The sequence below is a fragment of the Olea europaea genome, chromosome 10 (genome assembly GCF_002742605.1).
Source record: "Olea europaea var. sylvestris chromosome 10, O_europaea_v1, whole genome shotgun sequence".
Lineage (NCBI taxonomy): Eukaryota > Viridiplantae > Streptophyta > Magnoliopsida > Lamiales > Oleaceae > Olea > Olea europaea.
In genome coordinates this window covers 43,371,021-43,388,299 of record NC_036246.1, presented here as the reverse complement: position 1 = coordinate 43,388,299, position 17,279 = coordinate 43,371,021, and the positions used below count along the sequence as shown (strand labels likewise).

The window sequence follows — 17,279 nt, the reverse complement described above, 5'->3', positions numbered from 1 at the left end:
AAACACATTTTTACAGTAGCTCTTTTGAACATAGAAATGATGCTCAGAAAGCACTTCGCAAAAAAGAGAATAAGCCTCATGTTTCATTTCTTGAATCTGTTGATCTCGATTCTCAAATAAATTCTTTGTCCACGAGGATGAGCTTGACCGGTTCTAAAGTGTCTGTCAAAGACGTTGAAGCATCATTACCACTTACACCTCACATCTTCGCATAGTAAAATGTGTGATTTGCATGTTGTTCTATTCAACTACATTTATCTATGAAATCCTGAAATCCATAGCCTTACATAATGCAACAGCGAGGGACAACTCGGCCATAAATAAGATGATTAATATTTCACTTAGCTCCGAAGATAAGATATGTCTAAAAATATATATAAAATGATAAAATCAAAAATAAATTTGCCTCACAAGATACGACGTGTCAATAAATTAATTTATTTGTATTATATTAATTATTTGGTTGCCGAAGTAATTGAGGGTTGAAAATTAAATACTAAAAAAAAAAAAAGTTGAAATAACCACTCCAGTCCCTTTATTAAACAATCACAACTCCATTATTTTCATCTTCAACATTCCTATCTTTGTTCGAAATTGAAACTTTTGTATGAATTTTTCCAGTTCTCCTTTCACGGACGTTCTAATTTGAAGGAAGCATGTCTTACTCTTACCTTTTTAAGTTTATTATCATCGGCGATACTGGTAACTTTTACTAGCTTGCGTATATTGAATCCAATGTTACTCGTAGCAGAGAATTATTGAATTTTATTGAAATTATATGTATTTTTCCGTGTAAATTCTACTGGTGTGAGAATTCTTCGTTAATGTAAATTTTATTCGATTATTTAGAATTTGATAATTTCTGTTACTTGATGATGTTGAAACTTCCGACTAATAAATAGCCTTATTGGAAGTTCAAAGCTACCAGCTTTATGAGGATTTAATGAAGTTCCTGCTTAAGATTCATAAACAATTATTTATATTTTTACTCTGCAATTTTATATTTTGGTTTAAAAAGGTTTCTAGGTGATGATTCAATACATTGTTACACGTACCTTCTTCTGCAGGAGTGGGAAAGTCGTGTCTTCTTCTTCAATTTACTGACAAGCGTTTTCAGCCTGTGTATGACTTAACTATTGGAGTTGAGTTTGGGGCAAGGATGATTACAGTCGATAATAAACCCATTAAGTTACAAATATGGGACACGGTCGGTTTTCTTTTCGTCTTCTACTTGTTCTGATTTGAAAACTTTACAGTTAATCATTTCTCATGTGGCTCTGAACGGTTGATTCTGAGTATTCATGATTATGTCACTGATTTCGATATTGAGAATTCTTTAGGGTGATGATTAGATAAATATCAATTTTGCAATTAATCAGTTCTCCAGAAAATATTTTGAGACTCTGACCGACAATCAAGTGTGTTTGTCTTGTAAAGCACGCCTTTCAGTGTTGCTTCTCTTTTGATCTCCTACCCACCATTGAGCTGCATGTGATTTAACGTTCTTTCGAAGTGCAAATTATCCAATAAATGTTGGAAGTGTAGATTTGTAGTTGTCATGTGGAAAAAGATAACAGAAACCATGGAAGAGAATTCAAGTTAAAATGCCAGCAAGCAATTACTTCTGCCGTCTCTGATGCTGATGACTCTTATTCGTAATTAAAAGAAAAAAAAATGTCTTCAAATTGTGATAATGTTACTGAGATCTACATATTTGTTTTAACAGTTATAATCTAAATTTGCTGAGAGATAATTACAGTCATTTATTCCTCTTTTTACCATAAAACCATTATTCTAAGTAACTTCTTGATATTGAAACTATTGATGTATGATAATTGTCTTTCACAACGTTTATTTACGAGAATTTTCATTGATATATAACGGTAGTTGTTACTTCGATTAATCTGAAAATATGTGTAGTTCTGTATTATATTTTCTGAGTATTTAGAAGCTTGTTAGCTTGAGGAGGCAATACGAACTCTAAACTGAAGTTATTTGAAATTTTCAGGCCGGTCAGGAATCATTCAGATCGATCACAAGGTCTTACTACAGAGGGGCTGCTGGTGCACTTTTAGTCTATGATATAACAAGGTGGCACTTCAGTATCACTATGCTAGGTTTCAACAGACAATAGAATTTGATGATTTTTGTAGCTCAATCTGCAAGTATTTTGCCTTTTACACCTTCGCTGCCCGAAAGTAGTGAGGGCAGTTCGCGTGCAGCCATTTCAACCCCAAAAATATCTTCTCCTGAAATAGTCGATCCTGTCGCTGAAAATTGGTAACTCACAGGAAAAAGTTTGTTTTCTGTGGGCAAATATAGCATTTGAACATCTAGAATTGTAGTGGTTTATGTTAGTGGTGGCTTTTCTCACTTTTTAGGTCTCTTTGAATTAAATTTTACGCTGAGTGTAACGACCATCACTATATTACAATTTCATTATGTTTTGAATCTGACAAATTATGGCTTTATACACTCTGTATCAAGTGTAATGCATCAGGGCAGTCGTGCATGATTGAAAATGATAAGCACTTCAAGGTTAAGAATTCCACTGTATGGTTCAAACAAATTAGTTAACATGAAAATTGCAAACAAAAAGTAGGAGCTTCTGTATATGCATTTTCATGATGTTGCATACATTTCAGCTCATTTGTCTTCATATCTATGAACCACTGGTCCAATAGACCAGTAAGATAGCATAGGAGGAAATTTATGCCAAATAATTCTAATTATTGATTGATTTTTCTATCTTATGTGTCAGGAGGGAAACCTTTAGTCATTTGGCTAGCTGGCTAGAAGATGCAAGGCAGCATGCAGTCCCAAATATGACAATCATGCTGATAGGCAACAAGTGTGATCTTGCGCAGAGAAGGGCTGTCAGCACGGAAGAAGGAGAGCAGTTTGCAAAAGAACATGGACTTATTTTCATGGAAGCATCTGCTAAAACTGCTCAGAATGTTGAGGAGGTGGTGAAGCAATTAGATTTTTAATTTTCACCACTATTTGCTTTTCACCTTTCCTTTTCCATTAAGAAACGATTATGTGCAGGCTTTTGTAAAAACGGCTGCAACAATATACAAAAAGTTGCAGGATGGAGTTCTCGAGTTGAATGGGGTTAGCCAGTTCATTCCCTCTTGATTGTGCTTTCAAGCTTGAAATGCTCCTTCCAATTTAGATCTCATTTATATAAATCCGTTACTTGACCATATATATAAAATTCAATTCAACTACAGTGTTTTGTTCTTCATTTTCAATTTTTTCTGCTGTTATTTGCAGCATAATGGAATCCAAGTTGGTAATGTTCCAATCCCAGGCTTGTCTGGTGGCGGGAGTGTTTCTTCTCAAGGTGGAGGTTGCTGCAGTTGATATTTGTTGGCAATAATTGAAGAGCACTCTTTTCCTGTCGTCCAACAATTCATGTTCATTCTACAAATATCGCATTGCAACATTACTTGTGTGGTGTCGTTATGTCTTTCTGCATTTCCCGTCTATTTTACTGTAAATTAAACTATAGATTACCCTTGTCGCTGGTTGTACCAAGAAAGTTCTGTTCGAGTAAAATGCATACGTTATGCCAAGTTGGGTACATCCGGAAATGAAATTGTATCTGTATATTGCTGGATGATGCTAATGAATATCTCCGAAATCGGGTAGATTGTGTGTAATTTAGGCTTCTGTCTCTCTTATATTGCCAATCAATCATCATGGAATATGCTGTCTCTTTATGAAATTTATGTTATCGGATAAGGTTGTTTAACATAGCAATTGTGCCAAGTCTAAAATATGTGTTCAAAAATTTGAACGAGGTGGTTCTTTATGAAGGCTATTAACAATAACGTTGTCATTTTCGTCTAAAAAAGGGAAAACAATTTGTGGGTTGCACAAATTTGGATGGCCAAACTTGGAAACCAAAGTGTGTGGCAAAAGTCCAATCACATTTCAAGGAAGAAAATAACAGAAAATTGGCATCTTTATTGCAATCAAAATGAAAGAAGCGTAAAAATAGGATTCCAAACCAAATCCAATGTGGATATATATTCTACACACATTACTATACCCACAGAATTAGAGAGATAAAAGGAGAAATCTGCTTGGGTAAAGGCGTCTAGTGGCTGTCCATTGCTTTAAATCACTTACTGTGTGCCCCAATATCCAGAAAAGTTAAAGCCAAAAAGGAGAAACCAAGAACAGGTAATTTGTTCGAAATCTTTTTATGCATTCACTCATGTTAATGTTGGCTTCAAATTGTTCGTTTGAGCTATTCGGGCTATGATACTTCTAGTAGTCGAAACGCATTAACAAATTATCTGTTTTTCAATTGAAGTTTTTGGTCATTGGTGTCTGTTCAACAATGGAAAGGGAAAACAGAAAAAGAGCGAGAGACGAAGAAGAGAAGAAAGAAACATGTCAAGGGAAGAAACCCGAATTTGATTTCGACAAAGAAGAGAAGGGCTATGAATTCTGTGATGAGGTAGGAGTTTTTGATTTCCCTTGGCTCAAAGAGGGTGCGAAAATCTTTAAAGGGGAGGAAAATTTTGAATTGGAAGATACATTTGCACTTTCTTCTTCATATTTTGATGAATTTCCCGCCACTTCGACACCAGATTTTGATCAATTTTGTGTGCAGAATTTGTATGATCAAAATGTTATTGATGAGAATAAGTTTGATGAAGATTTGTGGCCATTCAAAGTTGATGATCTTGATCCTGTGGATTGCTTTTGGAGATCTGTGATTGATTGATCAGCCTCTTGATGTTGGGTTGAACAAAGTTTATAGATTAATCTTCAAAAGAGAATTCATGTATTCATGTCGCTTAATTTCGTATTTTCCAAACTTTTGTCCCTTTGAACTGGCCATGGGGTAATGACCTCTCACGACCAGATTTTTTTATTTTTTTCCCAGCTATTTACTATGGATTTTATGGTATTAAATCAAGAAAGATGGATTTTGAATTTTTTTTTTCCTCCAACTATCGTTGTATTAAAGCATGTCAATTGAGTTTGGCTTCATAGATTTGCATTGCGTAGTTCACGACATTTTGAGGCCACACGTCAAATTTTATGTTAGTTTTTTTCTATCTGAAGTCACAATTTGTGAAATCATTATAAATATGTGACTAATAGAGTTAGAAAATTAGGCCTGGACAAAACTCTTGAATTGAATCAAACCTGACCCGAATTGAGTCGAACGAGCTATTGTTCTTAAGTTAAATATTCAAACGACAATTTAAATCGAAAATTGACGAGTTCGGTTCGATTCTCAATTTTAGATCAAGAACGGAATAACCAAATCTCTCTACTTTTTTTAATTTATTCATTTTAAATAAAACAGATTATTTTAATTTTTTAAATAAATTTACTAATTAATTAATTTAGTTCAAACCCAAAAATATGATTTTCCTATTTCTAATTTTTAGTCCAAGCCCAATTTAATCAAACAAACCTAAATTTTATCCAAATTTTTTATCCTATCTTGGTACCATTTTTATAGTTCTAGAGAAATCGAATTGAACTCGGCTATGCTTCTCTTAATTATTATGAGCTTGCTATCTTTCTTTTCATGTTAATTTAATAATCAAATCCATGGAGCTATGCAAAATAAACATAAGATTGGCCTACATTATTTTGTAAGAGTTAAGAATGAACATGTCATTAATTAAATTAATGTAACTTTGTAAATATTAAAAATTAATTATAGTAGGGAACCCGGGGCTCGAACCGAACCAAGTTGAACTAAATGGAATTGGACATAAACGCTTCCATAATTAAATTTGGATCAACGATTTGACTTACTAAATATTCGAAAACTTCAGGATTGGGAGAATCAAATCGAACCATGTCCGACTCTAAAGAAAATACTTTTAGTGATCATTTTGAAATTTCTTGCAAATTATTGAAATTAACTTTTAAAGTATAGTTTGGCTTTGCGCGGGATTGATATTAGAGCCCAACTTCTTAGGCGCAAACAATTAGTAGTTGTTTTTTATTTTAGTAAATTATAAAAAGCTGATTATAGAAGAATTTGAACCTTGTGACATCAAATTCAGGAAAGTAGCAAAATGGTTTTTTTTTTTTTGATTGCTTTTAACTTCTCAAATTATCTATAATTAAAATACTAATATTACTAGTTATTTAAATTAACTACTTTTCTACTATATAAACTAAGCTTTCATTTGTAGTGTTATAAATTTTATGATTCACGAGATAGTAATATTTTTCATTTTAAAATAATTATAATGAAGATATGTAATCTTAGGAAAATATTTAATAATATCACATATTGTATAAAATTTAAAATATATTTTATAACATTAACAATAATAAGAAGAAGAACTAATATTAATATAATCAATTTTTAGTTTAATAATAAGAATAATGTTATGGGTATACCTTGTGGTGTATACACAACTTTACACCACCCTCGCACATGGAGGGAGATTCAAACCTATTTTATTGTATGTGGGCCCTCCTCTATGTGAGGGGAGTATAAGGACGTGTGTAAATGATTATATACACGTAACATTGCTATAATAATAAAGGGTGGCTATATTGTGATAAGAATATAATTTTAAATAAAGTTAGAAATATAAGTGTATGTTTGACAACCATTAAAATAAGTGTTTTCAGGGAAAAAAAAGTAAGTTTTGGAATAGTGATTTTTTTTTTTTTTTTTTTGTGGTTAAAAATTGAAAAATTTTGGATTTACATACTGAGTATTTTACTGTGAAAATGTGATAAGAAATGAGTTTGTGAAAAAAAGTTTAAATTTAATAAATATGGCTAAATGTGATTTTTATGCAATTTGAATGTGTTGCAATAATTAAAAGAATAATAATATTTGTACATAATCAATTATATAATGATTTACGTATAGATGATATATTAAAAATAGGGTAAGAATTTTTCTTGTTTATTTAATTGAAAAAATTGTGCTCCAATTGTATTTGAAAAATTCTACTTGTATAGCACTTATGACTCTACAAACATCCTCTTCACATGAGGAGGCTCCACAATGACATGAGGGGAGGTCCCACGACTCATGTGAGGGGGCCCATTATATTTCTAGTTAAGTTGTTTGTACAATGTTACAGTCCCTTGGGTTCCTTCGGGGCCTCGCATTGTGAGGGGCTCTGCATACGTTCTTGATGTACATAGTGTACAACAAGCACAGGCCCCTCATGGAATGACCGAATTGGTGGAGTAGGTAAGCGCGGAGGCCTTTGATCACTAATTCGATTTCCCTTACCAACATTTTCTTGATCGAGTTTGTCGACTGAACTTGCCTAATGCGGTTTACCTGGCTGACATGGTTTGGATTTACCCAATGTGTACCCAAATGGTAGCAGCTAAGGATTTCCCGTCATATATATATATATTCAAAAAAATAAAATAAAATAAAAGCACAGCCCTTATATTTCATACCGCGTAAGATCAATGAAGATGAAAGTCGATAAAATGTCAGAACACGTGCCTTGGTACCTGATCATTTCCGCGGTTAACGGCCATTGTTTTCACGAGTAGAAGTAATTTCCCATAGTATGATTATGGTGTTTTAACATTAATAAATTTTCCTTACGTTTGATTACAAGTTTATAGAAATCAAAACGAGTAAATTTAATCAACACTCAATCATCTTCAACAATGTTATTACTTTGCTCATCCATCTTTAATGCGTTACCCGACACTCACTCATCTTCTTATATAATAACTCACATCACTCACTTAACTTCCATCTCTTCAAATGGATGGAAAAGTACAAGTGGAAAACATAAATCCAACTTGGCAAATTTATTTTATTAAAATCTTGACAATTGGAAATTAAACCCACAAAGAAACATCACTGGTATGATTCACATTGTTGCTCAAGCTCACCCCATTTTCACCCCCGACCAATCCATCTGAACTCATCGGTGCATTAAAGACATTGGCAGAAGAAATTTTCCTGAGCTTTCCTGCTTCCTCGTTTATATTAAATTGCATTCGATATAATTTTAAAAATTATTTTCAGAATAGACAAAAAGTTATATGTCAAATGATGGAAATTCAAAATCTAACTAATCAAATTAAATTAAATTACTGCTCACATTCCCATATAGAAAAAGGAAACCCATAAACTGCTCAAATGCAAATTTTTTATGTCCAGTCGCAAAGATTTGGGGTTTGGGATTCGACGAAACTCCATCATCTGAGCAATCCATTGCATCCTGTGTTGGCTTCAGAACATCGTGCTTCAGGCCCATACTTTCGGCTATACAATTGGATGCAAAATTCCCCATGCTGTGGCTAGCTGGAGCTACTACAGAATGAACATTTCCAGTTTACACTATAGAGAACACTAGTACCAATTGATTGGGGCCGGATCGGAGGATGCCGGAGAGAAGAGAAGGGAGGGGGAAGATAAGAAAGGATGAAAATGGCCCTGCAATTTTTTATTTTTTTTTAATCTCTCCAGTCTGACAGAAGAGAGGTGACTTCGATTTGAAGTTGTGGGTGTTATTTCCAGGTGGTCAAGATTTAATTGAATAAAATTGCCATGTTGGATTTATATTTTCCACTCGTACTTTTCCATCCATTTGAAGAGATGGAAGTCAAGTGAGTGGTGGATGGGTTATTATTTGAGAAGATAAGTAAGTATTGAGTAACACATTAAAAATGGATGGGGAAGTAGTAACAATGTTGAAATTGAGTTAGTGTTGATTAAATTTACTCAAATCAAAACACACTGTGTCACAAAAGCCTGTACTTCCTCATTTTCTCTGTTCTTTGTCAAAGCCTTTTAATCAGATTTTTGCTCTCTCTCTTGACTCAAAAAGTTTAGAAAAAAATTCATTGTTTCTGTTGGTTTTGACTCACTTTTCTGTTTTACAACAAGTACAGATATACATTCCATTTAAAGACCTCATATCATTCACGCAATTCTAGACTCGAATGTTGGGTTAAAGCTTGATTTTTCATTAGTTTGTTTAATATATTTTTCTTTTCCAGGGCATCTTCAATTTATTCTTGTAGATGTGTCTGTATGTTTAATTTTCGATCTTGACGGTTGAAAGATGAAGCTGAGAAAATCAGTGCTTTTCTGGCTGATAACTACGGTTCTTGCCCAAATTGTTCTTTACACTAATACTATTGGAACCTATTACACTTCACCTTCTTGTAATTTCCACTTTTCATCTTTTTTTTCTTCTTCTCAATTTTCTGTGTCTTTTTTTTTCTTTTTCCCCCTCAGAACTATGTCAAGGGATCCTTTTGATTTGTGCTTTTTTTTCAGCAGCTAGGAATTTCTTGAAGAAGTTTCATCCTTTGTAAGTTTTATTTTTTACTTATAATTAAATAGTTTTTTTTTTTTAATATAATTATAGATTTTCCCCTTGTTTTGAATCTTTTGATGGGTAAAGCCTTTTTTTTTTTTTTTTTTTTTTTTTTTTTTCCCTCTTTTTTTTTTTTTTTTTTTTTTTTCTCTTTCCTCCTGTTCTTGGATTATTGAATTTTTTTTTTAATTGCAGACGGTGATGAAATCAGGCATTAAATCTAATGCCTGAGGTTTGGATTATTGATTTTCCGTTTTTCTTTTTTTTTTTTCCCTGGGAATTTTTAGTTTAAGGGAAATTTCTAATCTTTTATAATATCTGTGCATTTCCATAGGAGTCATATGCAATACCGAAAGAACCACTGGTGGCTGTTTATTCTGAAAATTCTTTTCAATCTGTTTTAAATTATTCTGATGATTCGAGCCTGGAGAATTCGCGAATCACAAGACAACTCACTGTAAGGTCCCATTTATTTCAGTTTCTTGGAATCGAATTAAGTTTACTTTTTTATTATATTTCATTCAACTTAAATATTCCCTTTAATAAGGATATCTGCATTTGCTAGAATCATTGAGCACTAATGATGGCAACAAGCAGGCTGTGGACGGGAAATCGATACAGGTGACTGAAACGGGCATGAAGCTCGGACCGACGGGGAAAATTCCAAGAAAAATGAATTAATTGGGGGAAATGGAGCATAAATTGATCCCAAGAATGAAAATAATTCTCAGAATTCTGAGTGCATATTGAGCAAAATTCCTCTGGGGGAAAGGTATAATTATATTTAGTTTATTTTCTTCTCAATTAGTTTTGCTATCACTTTAATGTCTAATGTTTCAAATTCATAATGTCATTCATTTTAAGGTTTGATACATACATTTTTCTTCCTAATCACGATCCTATAATAAGAACTAGAGAACTTTGATACATACATTCGTCTTCCCAGGGTCTCGGATTATACGTTGTAATGTGACATGTTTTAGGTCGTCACTGGTCAGTAGGGCCGGCCATTGCCTTGGGCCTCAAATTTTAAGGGGCCTCTAACAAAGAAAGAAAGCCCAGAAACTCCCCAATCCAAAACCCCTCGAATCCTTTAGAAAAAATAAAAAATTTTGAGCAATGAGAAACAAACCATCACCGTCTTTTTTCTCCAAGACTCCAACCAGCAAGCATCTTCATTCTCCACCAAAAAATCTCTCTGTTCCATGAAATTTTCAATCTACAAATCTGATTTTCTGAAGTACCTGTTGGTAGTTGTCTTCTCTTCACGTTTTCGTCAATTTCTTTTTGTGATTTGAATTCCCTTTGCAAAAACCTCACCTGAAATATAGCCATGGATATTCTCTTCTTCTGTAAATCCAATACACAGACGGTGGACTCGGTCACAAAGTTTGAGATAAACAATGGAATATGAGGAGATAAACAATGGAACCATGTAAAATTATTTATTGGTTAAACCATCACTCTCAAATTATGAATTTCTTTGTTACTACTGACATAAATTCATTTATATTTGTTTCAAAATTTGTGAGTTCATTGCATCAAGATTTTATAATTTGATATGCCATTAGCGATGGAGAGAAGCAATAATCATAATAGGGGCATTCCATTAATCTATTTGAACTACCGTAATCAACAAAATTCAATTAAAATCCAACCCAGTAAGAAAGAGAATGAATTTATTAATATTATATTCATTGAACCCAATTCAACAAATAACTATTGATTATTTTATTTATTAAAGAAATGAAGAAAGGAGTTTAACCATGTCTTCGCAGATTTTGACTGTGTGTGAATTATGATGGGACTAAAGATAGGCGTTTAACTCAATAAGGATGAGGGAGGGCATTTTGTACAGGAGCAGATGCGACTTTAGTGTTAATTTTTGAGAATTTCACTTTTGCATTTTAAATTTTAATTAGCAATAAATTAATCTGCGCCTGTGTGTTTGTTCTCCTGTAATTTTTCCTGATGGTTTTAATATTGGAGCTTCAAGAAAAAACCCTCTTAAGTGTCAATTGGATGGGAAAAGTGTTCAAAATTTAAACTGTCCAACATGGTAATATCACGTGGAAAAGTGTAAATTAAAGTGTACAGCATAGTGTACATGTGGTAAGGTTCTTACCGATTGAACTTTACTATTTGTAAATTAATTTTTGACACGTTGTTTGACACTTGCATTGTTGTCAAGTGTCAATTGGATGTTAAAACTGTTTGAAATTCAAACTATCCAATTGGGTAATGTCACGTGGCAAAGTGTACACTATAGTGTACATGTAGCATTGTTGTCAAGTGTCAATTGGATGAGAAAATTGTTTGAAATTTATACTGTCCAACGGGGTAATGTCACGTGGCAAAGTGTAAACTAAAGTGTTCATCATAGTGTACATGTCGCAAGGTTCTTACTAAATGAACTTTGCTATTTGTACACTGATTTTTGACCAGTTGTTTGACACTTGTATTGTTGTCGAGTGTCAACTGGATGGAAAAACTGTTTGAAATTTAAACTCTTCAACGGGGTAATGTTACGTGGCAAAGTGTAAATTAAAGTATACACCATAGTGTACATGTAGTAAGGTCCTTACCGATTGAACTTTGTTAGTTGTACACTGATTTTTGACACGTTGTTTGATACTTGCATTGTTGTCGAGTGTCAATTGGATGGGAAAACTGTTTGAAATTTAAACTGTCCAACAGGGTAATGTCACATGGCAAAGTGTATACACCATAATGTAAATTTAGCAAGGTTCTTACCGATTGAATTTAGCTATTTGTACACTGATTTTTGACACGTTGTTTGACACTTGCATTGTTGTCAAGTGTCAATTGAACGGGAAAATTATTTGAAATTTAAACTGTCCAATGGGATAATGTCACGTGACAAATTGTAAACTAAAGTGTACACCATAGTGTACATGTAGCAATGTTCTTATCGATTGAACTTTGCTACTTGTACACTGATTTTTGACACGTTGTTTGACACTTGCATTGTTGTCAAGTGTCAATTGGATAGAAAAATTGTTTGAAATTTAAACTGTCCAATAGGGTGTTGTAATAGACTTTTTTTTATCCTTTTAGTTATTTGCTCAAGGTAGACTTTTGCTTATTCTCTATAACTATATATTTGCAGGCCATTTGTTATTGCCGAATCCTTTATTTTTGGAGAGGTTTGGAAAAAAGTTGATTTTAGTAGTTTGATTACTAATTTTACATCTCAAAATGTAATAAGGTTAAATTTTATGCCAGCCTACTCTCTAGGGTTGTGAGTAAAGTTTTATTTTACTACTCTATATTTTGAATTTTATAGTCTTATTTTTAATGTAAAAGTGTTAATTATTTAATTATTAATATTATTACACTTGTAAAATAAAATATTATGTTAAAGGGCCTCATATTAATTAGTCGCATGGGGCCTCTAAATTCTCGGGGCTGGCCTTGCTGGTCAGGCTTCAAAAATATGCTTTAAGGGAATGAATAAATTTTCAATTATGTATTGTGTAGAAAGGGGGAGAAAAATAGAAGAGGGAACATTTAAAAAGGTAGAGTTCTTAATTCTTACGTATGTATTTTGCAATGCATCTAACCATTGAAACAATGGTTGGTATACAAAAGTAGTTTTTGTTATAGCCTTGCTTCCTGTAGTCTAAACTTTCGGTTCTCTTTCTTTTATAGGGTTCCTGTTATGAAACAAAACACGAGTAATTTGGAAATCTACAAAACACGGTAGTAGAGAGCAAGGGAAGACTACGACTGAGAAAGAGAATGAACCAACAATTTTGCTCGATGCACGTGTTTGTCATCTTAAGGATCAACTCGTAACAGCAAAGGTTTATCTTTCCTTCTCTGCGACTTGAAACAATCCCCATTTCATGAGAGAGCTCTGATTACATATAAAGGAAGTCCTACGAGCAACTGGGGATGCCACAAAGGATTCCGAGATAGAAAAAATAAGCCTTTTTGTTGGATATCCTTACTTTTCAATGTTTATAGGCTCTCAAGCTTTTGATCAAATGGCTTGGAGGTTTTCATTGTTCTTTTTCATTTTTTCAACATTCTTTTGTTATTGTATACTTCACTTGTTGTGTTCTAATTTCAGTACCTACGAGAAGCTAAAAACAATGGAGCAAACTTTGGTGAAAGGCAAGCAAATACAAGATGACTGTGCTGCTGTGTTAGGAAGCTACGTGCAATGCTTCATTTGACAGAAGAGCAACTCCGAGCTCACAAAAAGCAGGCCTTATTTTTTATGCATATAACTGCCAAAACACTTCCTAAAAGACTTCGTAGTCTTCCTTTATGCCTATCAACATAGTTTTTCATGTGGAATTCTTCTTAGTGGCATTTTTTGAACCAAGAAAAATTAGTAGATTCCAAGCTATACAGATAACATATTGGCAGCAGTAGTTGTAGGGAATTCAACCACAACTCATGCAAAGTTAAAAGGATTAATTTCTTATGAAAATTTCACTCTTTGGTTTTCATTTGAAGGTTGAAGAAACACAGAGATCTTTTGTTCATTCTGTTTTACTTCAAATTTAATGTTTCAAAATTTTAATGTTAAATTCTTGTGTGATCCCGAGTAGGATCTTTCAAACCACGTTTTCCACATTGTCACTGACAGGCTCAATTACGCTGAAATGAAGATGTGGTTTTTGGCAAATCCACCAGGCAAAGCTACAATACAGTTTAAGAATGTTGAGGAATTTACATTGTTGAATTCGAGTTACAGTCCGATTCTTAAGCAGTTGGGTTATTCGTCCGTGATTGATTATTACTTGAAAATGTACCTCTCTATCGTGAATCATCTCCACTTTTACCTCCCAGAGATCTTCCCCAAGCTCTACAAGGTTTAGTGATCTAAAAGGATCTTTCGGCTCTTTAGTCACTTGATCTAAAGGGTAAGGTGATTGGTGTGGTGGAGACATGTAGAGAAAGCTTTCATCGCTTTGATCGTTACCTTAACTTTTCGAATTCGGAAAATTTTGATCCTCGTACTTGTGGTTGGGCTTTTGGAATGAATATCTTCGACCTGAAGAAAATGGAGGAAGTAGAATATAATGGACGTGTACCACAGATGGCAAAATTTGGTAAGAGAAATATATTTGTTTCGTATACGAACACTACAATGGTGATTTCATTTTTCAAGCACTATTTTATTCTTCAGAATCACAACAAGACTTTTGCTGTCGATAAATCTTGGCACTTATTGGGTCTTGGTTATTATTACGGCCCTAATTGAACCACTTCGAATCATCAGGCACACCACTCCCCGAAGCGCCAAGTCCCCATCCGAAGTGATCCGACGACCCCCATCTTGACACGCTGCAAGGCACAGTGTAGATCCACTGAATCAGCCGGAGTGCCCTCATGCTGAAGAGTCTTCAACAGATCCCTTCACCGCCACTGTCAGAAAGATATATGTCAAGATCTCCTCTGCCTCCAAGGATCAATTGATGTGACGTCTCCATAGGTCTAGTTGATGTGACGTATCAACTTTATGTCAACTCAACTTAAAAGAACTAATTGTCCGCCCACTCTAGACGTAATTAATTGAAGCCTATGAGCGAACGCCTCACACCGTCAAATGCATACACGTGTCACACATCCAACGGTGCTCTATATCTACAAATACCCCAAGGTTTGGCAAGAGACAAGGGTAATGAAACTCTCACAACTTAGCCCTTCATACTAAGAAATATATATTCTCCTCCCCACCCTCTTGTATAACTTGAGCACTGTTCGTATTACCTAACACTGACTTGACCGTCGTAGTGTATGCGGTCGCCACCACCCTCGCTGGTTCCGATCGTGTGCTTCTGATCGTGCATTGTTGTGCACAGGGAGGATTACGTGGAGTGGCTATCCGTTGGCCACGTGAAAGGTCCAATTCATGAGGTCAACAAATTAGCACCGTCTGTGGGAAACTTTCCCGTCCAAAAGTTCCACATTTTCCATCGGGAAACCGTCGACTTACCCTGAAAAGGGCACGTTCTTGAAAAAGAACAAACCTACAATCCAAGTTCTTAACACCCTTGAGAAAGGGGCGGACAAGATGAGTTTTAGTAATGAAGGTGCAAATCCTGGGTTTAGAGATGCATCTGAAGAAGATGTGCTCCGAAACAATGTCACTCACCAGAGACCCCATCACCGGCGTCATCGAGGTGAAAGAACAGCCATGCTCACTGAAGGAATGGCTCAAATAACTGCAGGCATGAGAGATATTGCAGCTCAGAATATGGCGATGCGTGAATTCTTCATGCAAGCCCGAAGTCATCAAGGCTTCTAGATGCCCTAAGGGTCTTACCCAACGCAAGAAATTTCGGCATCTCATGGTCAAGGCCGTTCGAGCTAGCGGAGGAAACACCCCCTCGAAAGAGAAATGGGTGTAGATGCCACATCTTATGCGCATGGGAGCCAACCAGCAGAACCACAGCTAGGAGAGAACTTCCCACCAGAATTTGAACCACAAAGGTCGGTCAATGTCTTCGACCGAATAGGGCGGAACCTTAGCGATAGGGTTCATTCCGTGCAAAGATCGACTAGGCAAGAACAGAAAGAACAAGCACCTCCTCCACCTAGAAATAGACGGGAGAGAAGGAACTTAGTCGATTGGGCCAGCCGAGGAGGAGCACCTCCACAGAACGAGCAAGATGATGAAGGCTCCGAGGGGCTATGTCGATCTTATAAAATTGATGATGATGATGACAACCTTCCTTTCTCAAAGAAAATCTGAAGCTTCCTAATGCCTTAAAATTTTGTGGCCCATAAAATCCCGACGTATGAGGGAAAGGGGGACCCGAAAAATCACCTCACCAAGTACATGACACAGATGAGCCTCACCCGCATTGAAATGCAGGGCCTTCCATCTAACCCTCGTAGGAACTGTCGAAATGTGGTATAGTAGACTGCCTCCCCTCAAGCAAATGGGTAGGTTGAGGTAGTGAACAAAACTATTAAGCATGCCCTGAAAAGGAAGCTTGACGCCTCGAAAAGGGCATGGGTCGATGAACTTCCCCACGTCCTCTGGGCCAGTCGAACAACTAGCCGAACCGCAATAGGTGAAACCCCATTCTCTATGACCTACAGATCCGAAGCTATGAGTCCTGTCGAGGTGGGAGTCCCCTCTCATCATCGGATGCATTTCAATGAGATCGACAACGATGAAGCTCGAGTATACGAACTTCACCTCCTTGAAGAAATGAGAGATTCCTTCCAAATAAAATTGGCCAAGTATCAAAGAAAGATGGCCCGTTATTACTACTCCAAAATCAGAAAGCGAACTCTTCGTCTGGGGGACCTCATCCTTAGAAGGTTTTGTTCAATCATCGAAGCCAAGTGGGTCCGGAGTGTTTGGACCGAACTAGGAAGGTCCTTATTGCATCCGCAAAGAATCCCGACCCGGCACTTATGAAATGGAAGACATGGCAGGAAAGGTACTGCCTCATCAGTGGAACATTGAACACTTGAGGAAGTACGATCAGTGATGTGTATGTTCTGATCCGATCTACATTTTGTCCAGTATAGTAACATTCCTATCTTATTATGTGCTGAAACTGCCTTAGTAAAAGAAAATGTAAGTTTCTTAAGTTATAATACCACAGTTCTCCATTATGTTACGTGGGTTAATCAATTGGTGCCTCAATTCTTCAGTGCTTTATATGGGTCAGTTCTTCTGTCATCGACTGGTTATTATTGGTAAGTGGTGCCTAATATTTACTTATCATTTACTCATACAAACAGTTCAACATAAAAGTAAAAGGGAGAAGCAAGAACACTTGGAAAATTTTTAATTTCATTAATATAAAAAAAATTACAAATTATGGGCCGAAGCCGTTACAAGATGTTCCTATTATACTCTAGAGGCATCGTCAGCCCCAGTCTCCGGCTCGACCTCTGGGACGGCTTCGATAGCTTCATCGGTAGCCCTGTCAGGTCAACCTCCTGTAGACCCATCGAACTCCACTTCCAATG

General features: G+C 35.4%; 2 protein-coding genes, 1 long non-coding RNA gene and 1 pseudogene across 17 annotated transcripts; all 4 read left to right on the top strand.

The window, feature by feature from the left end:
• The first annotated feature begins 527 nt into the window (after nt 1-527).
• On the top strand, nt 528-3,712 carry LOC111402395 (ras-related protein RABB1c-like). 2 transcript variants are annotated; one of them, XR_002704252.1, is made up of 6 exons: nt 528-702; nt 1,068-1,207; nt 2,009-2,091; nt 2,762-2,966; nt 3,049-3,190; nt 3,277-3,360. XR_002704252.1 is itself a non-coding variant. In XM_023030658.1 (6 exons), the coding sequence occupies exons 1-6, from the start codon at nt 657-659 to the stop codon at nt 3,364-3,366; spliced, it is 630 nt and encodes a 209-aa protein (XP_022886426.1). In that variant the 5' UTR covers nt 530-656; the 3' UTR covers nt 3,367-3,712. The 2 variants fall into 2 exon arrangements, 1 of the variants encoding a protein (XP_022886426.1); XM_023030658.1 differs by having other exon boundaries at nt 530-702; nt 3,049-3,114; nt 3,277-3,712.
• A 292-nt stretch (nt 3,713-4,004) lies between these two features.
• Nucleotides 4,005-4,933, top strand: LOC111402794. The gene is made up of 2 exons (XM_023031126.1): nt 4,005-4,191; nt 4,325-4,933. The coding sequence occupies exon 2, from the start codon at nt 4,352-4,354 to the stop codon at nt 4,739-4,741; it is 390 nt and encodes a 129-aa protein (XP_022886894.1). The 5' UTR covers nt 4,005-4,191; nt 4,325-4,351; the 3' UTR covers nt 4,742-4,933.
• Nucleotides 4,934-8,698: 3,765 nt separating this feature from the next.
• Nucleotides 8,699-13,870, top strand: LOC111402394. 14 transcript variants are annotated; one of them, XR_002704250.1, is made up of 6 exons: nt 8,713-9,153; nt 9,272-9,302; nt 9,504-9,540; nt 9,643-9,765; nt 9,874-10,080; nt 12,981-13,825. It is a non-coding gene; the product is annotated as an uncharacterized LOC111402394 (long non-coding RNA). The 14 variants fall into 14 exon arrangements; XR_002704245.1 differs by having other exon boundaries at nt 9,269-9,302; XR_002704248.1 differs by having other exon boundaries at nt 8,706-9,092; nt 9,227-9,302; nt 9,504-9,765.
• Nucleotides 13,871-13,891: 21 nt separating this feature from the next.
• LOC111400708 lies at nt 13,892-14,597 on the top strand (annotated as a pseudogene).
• Nucleotides 14,598-17,279: the final 2,682 nt, after the last annotated feature.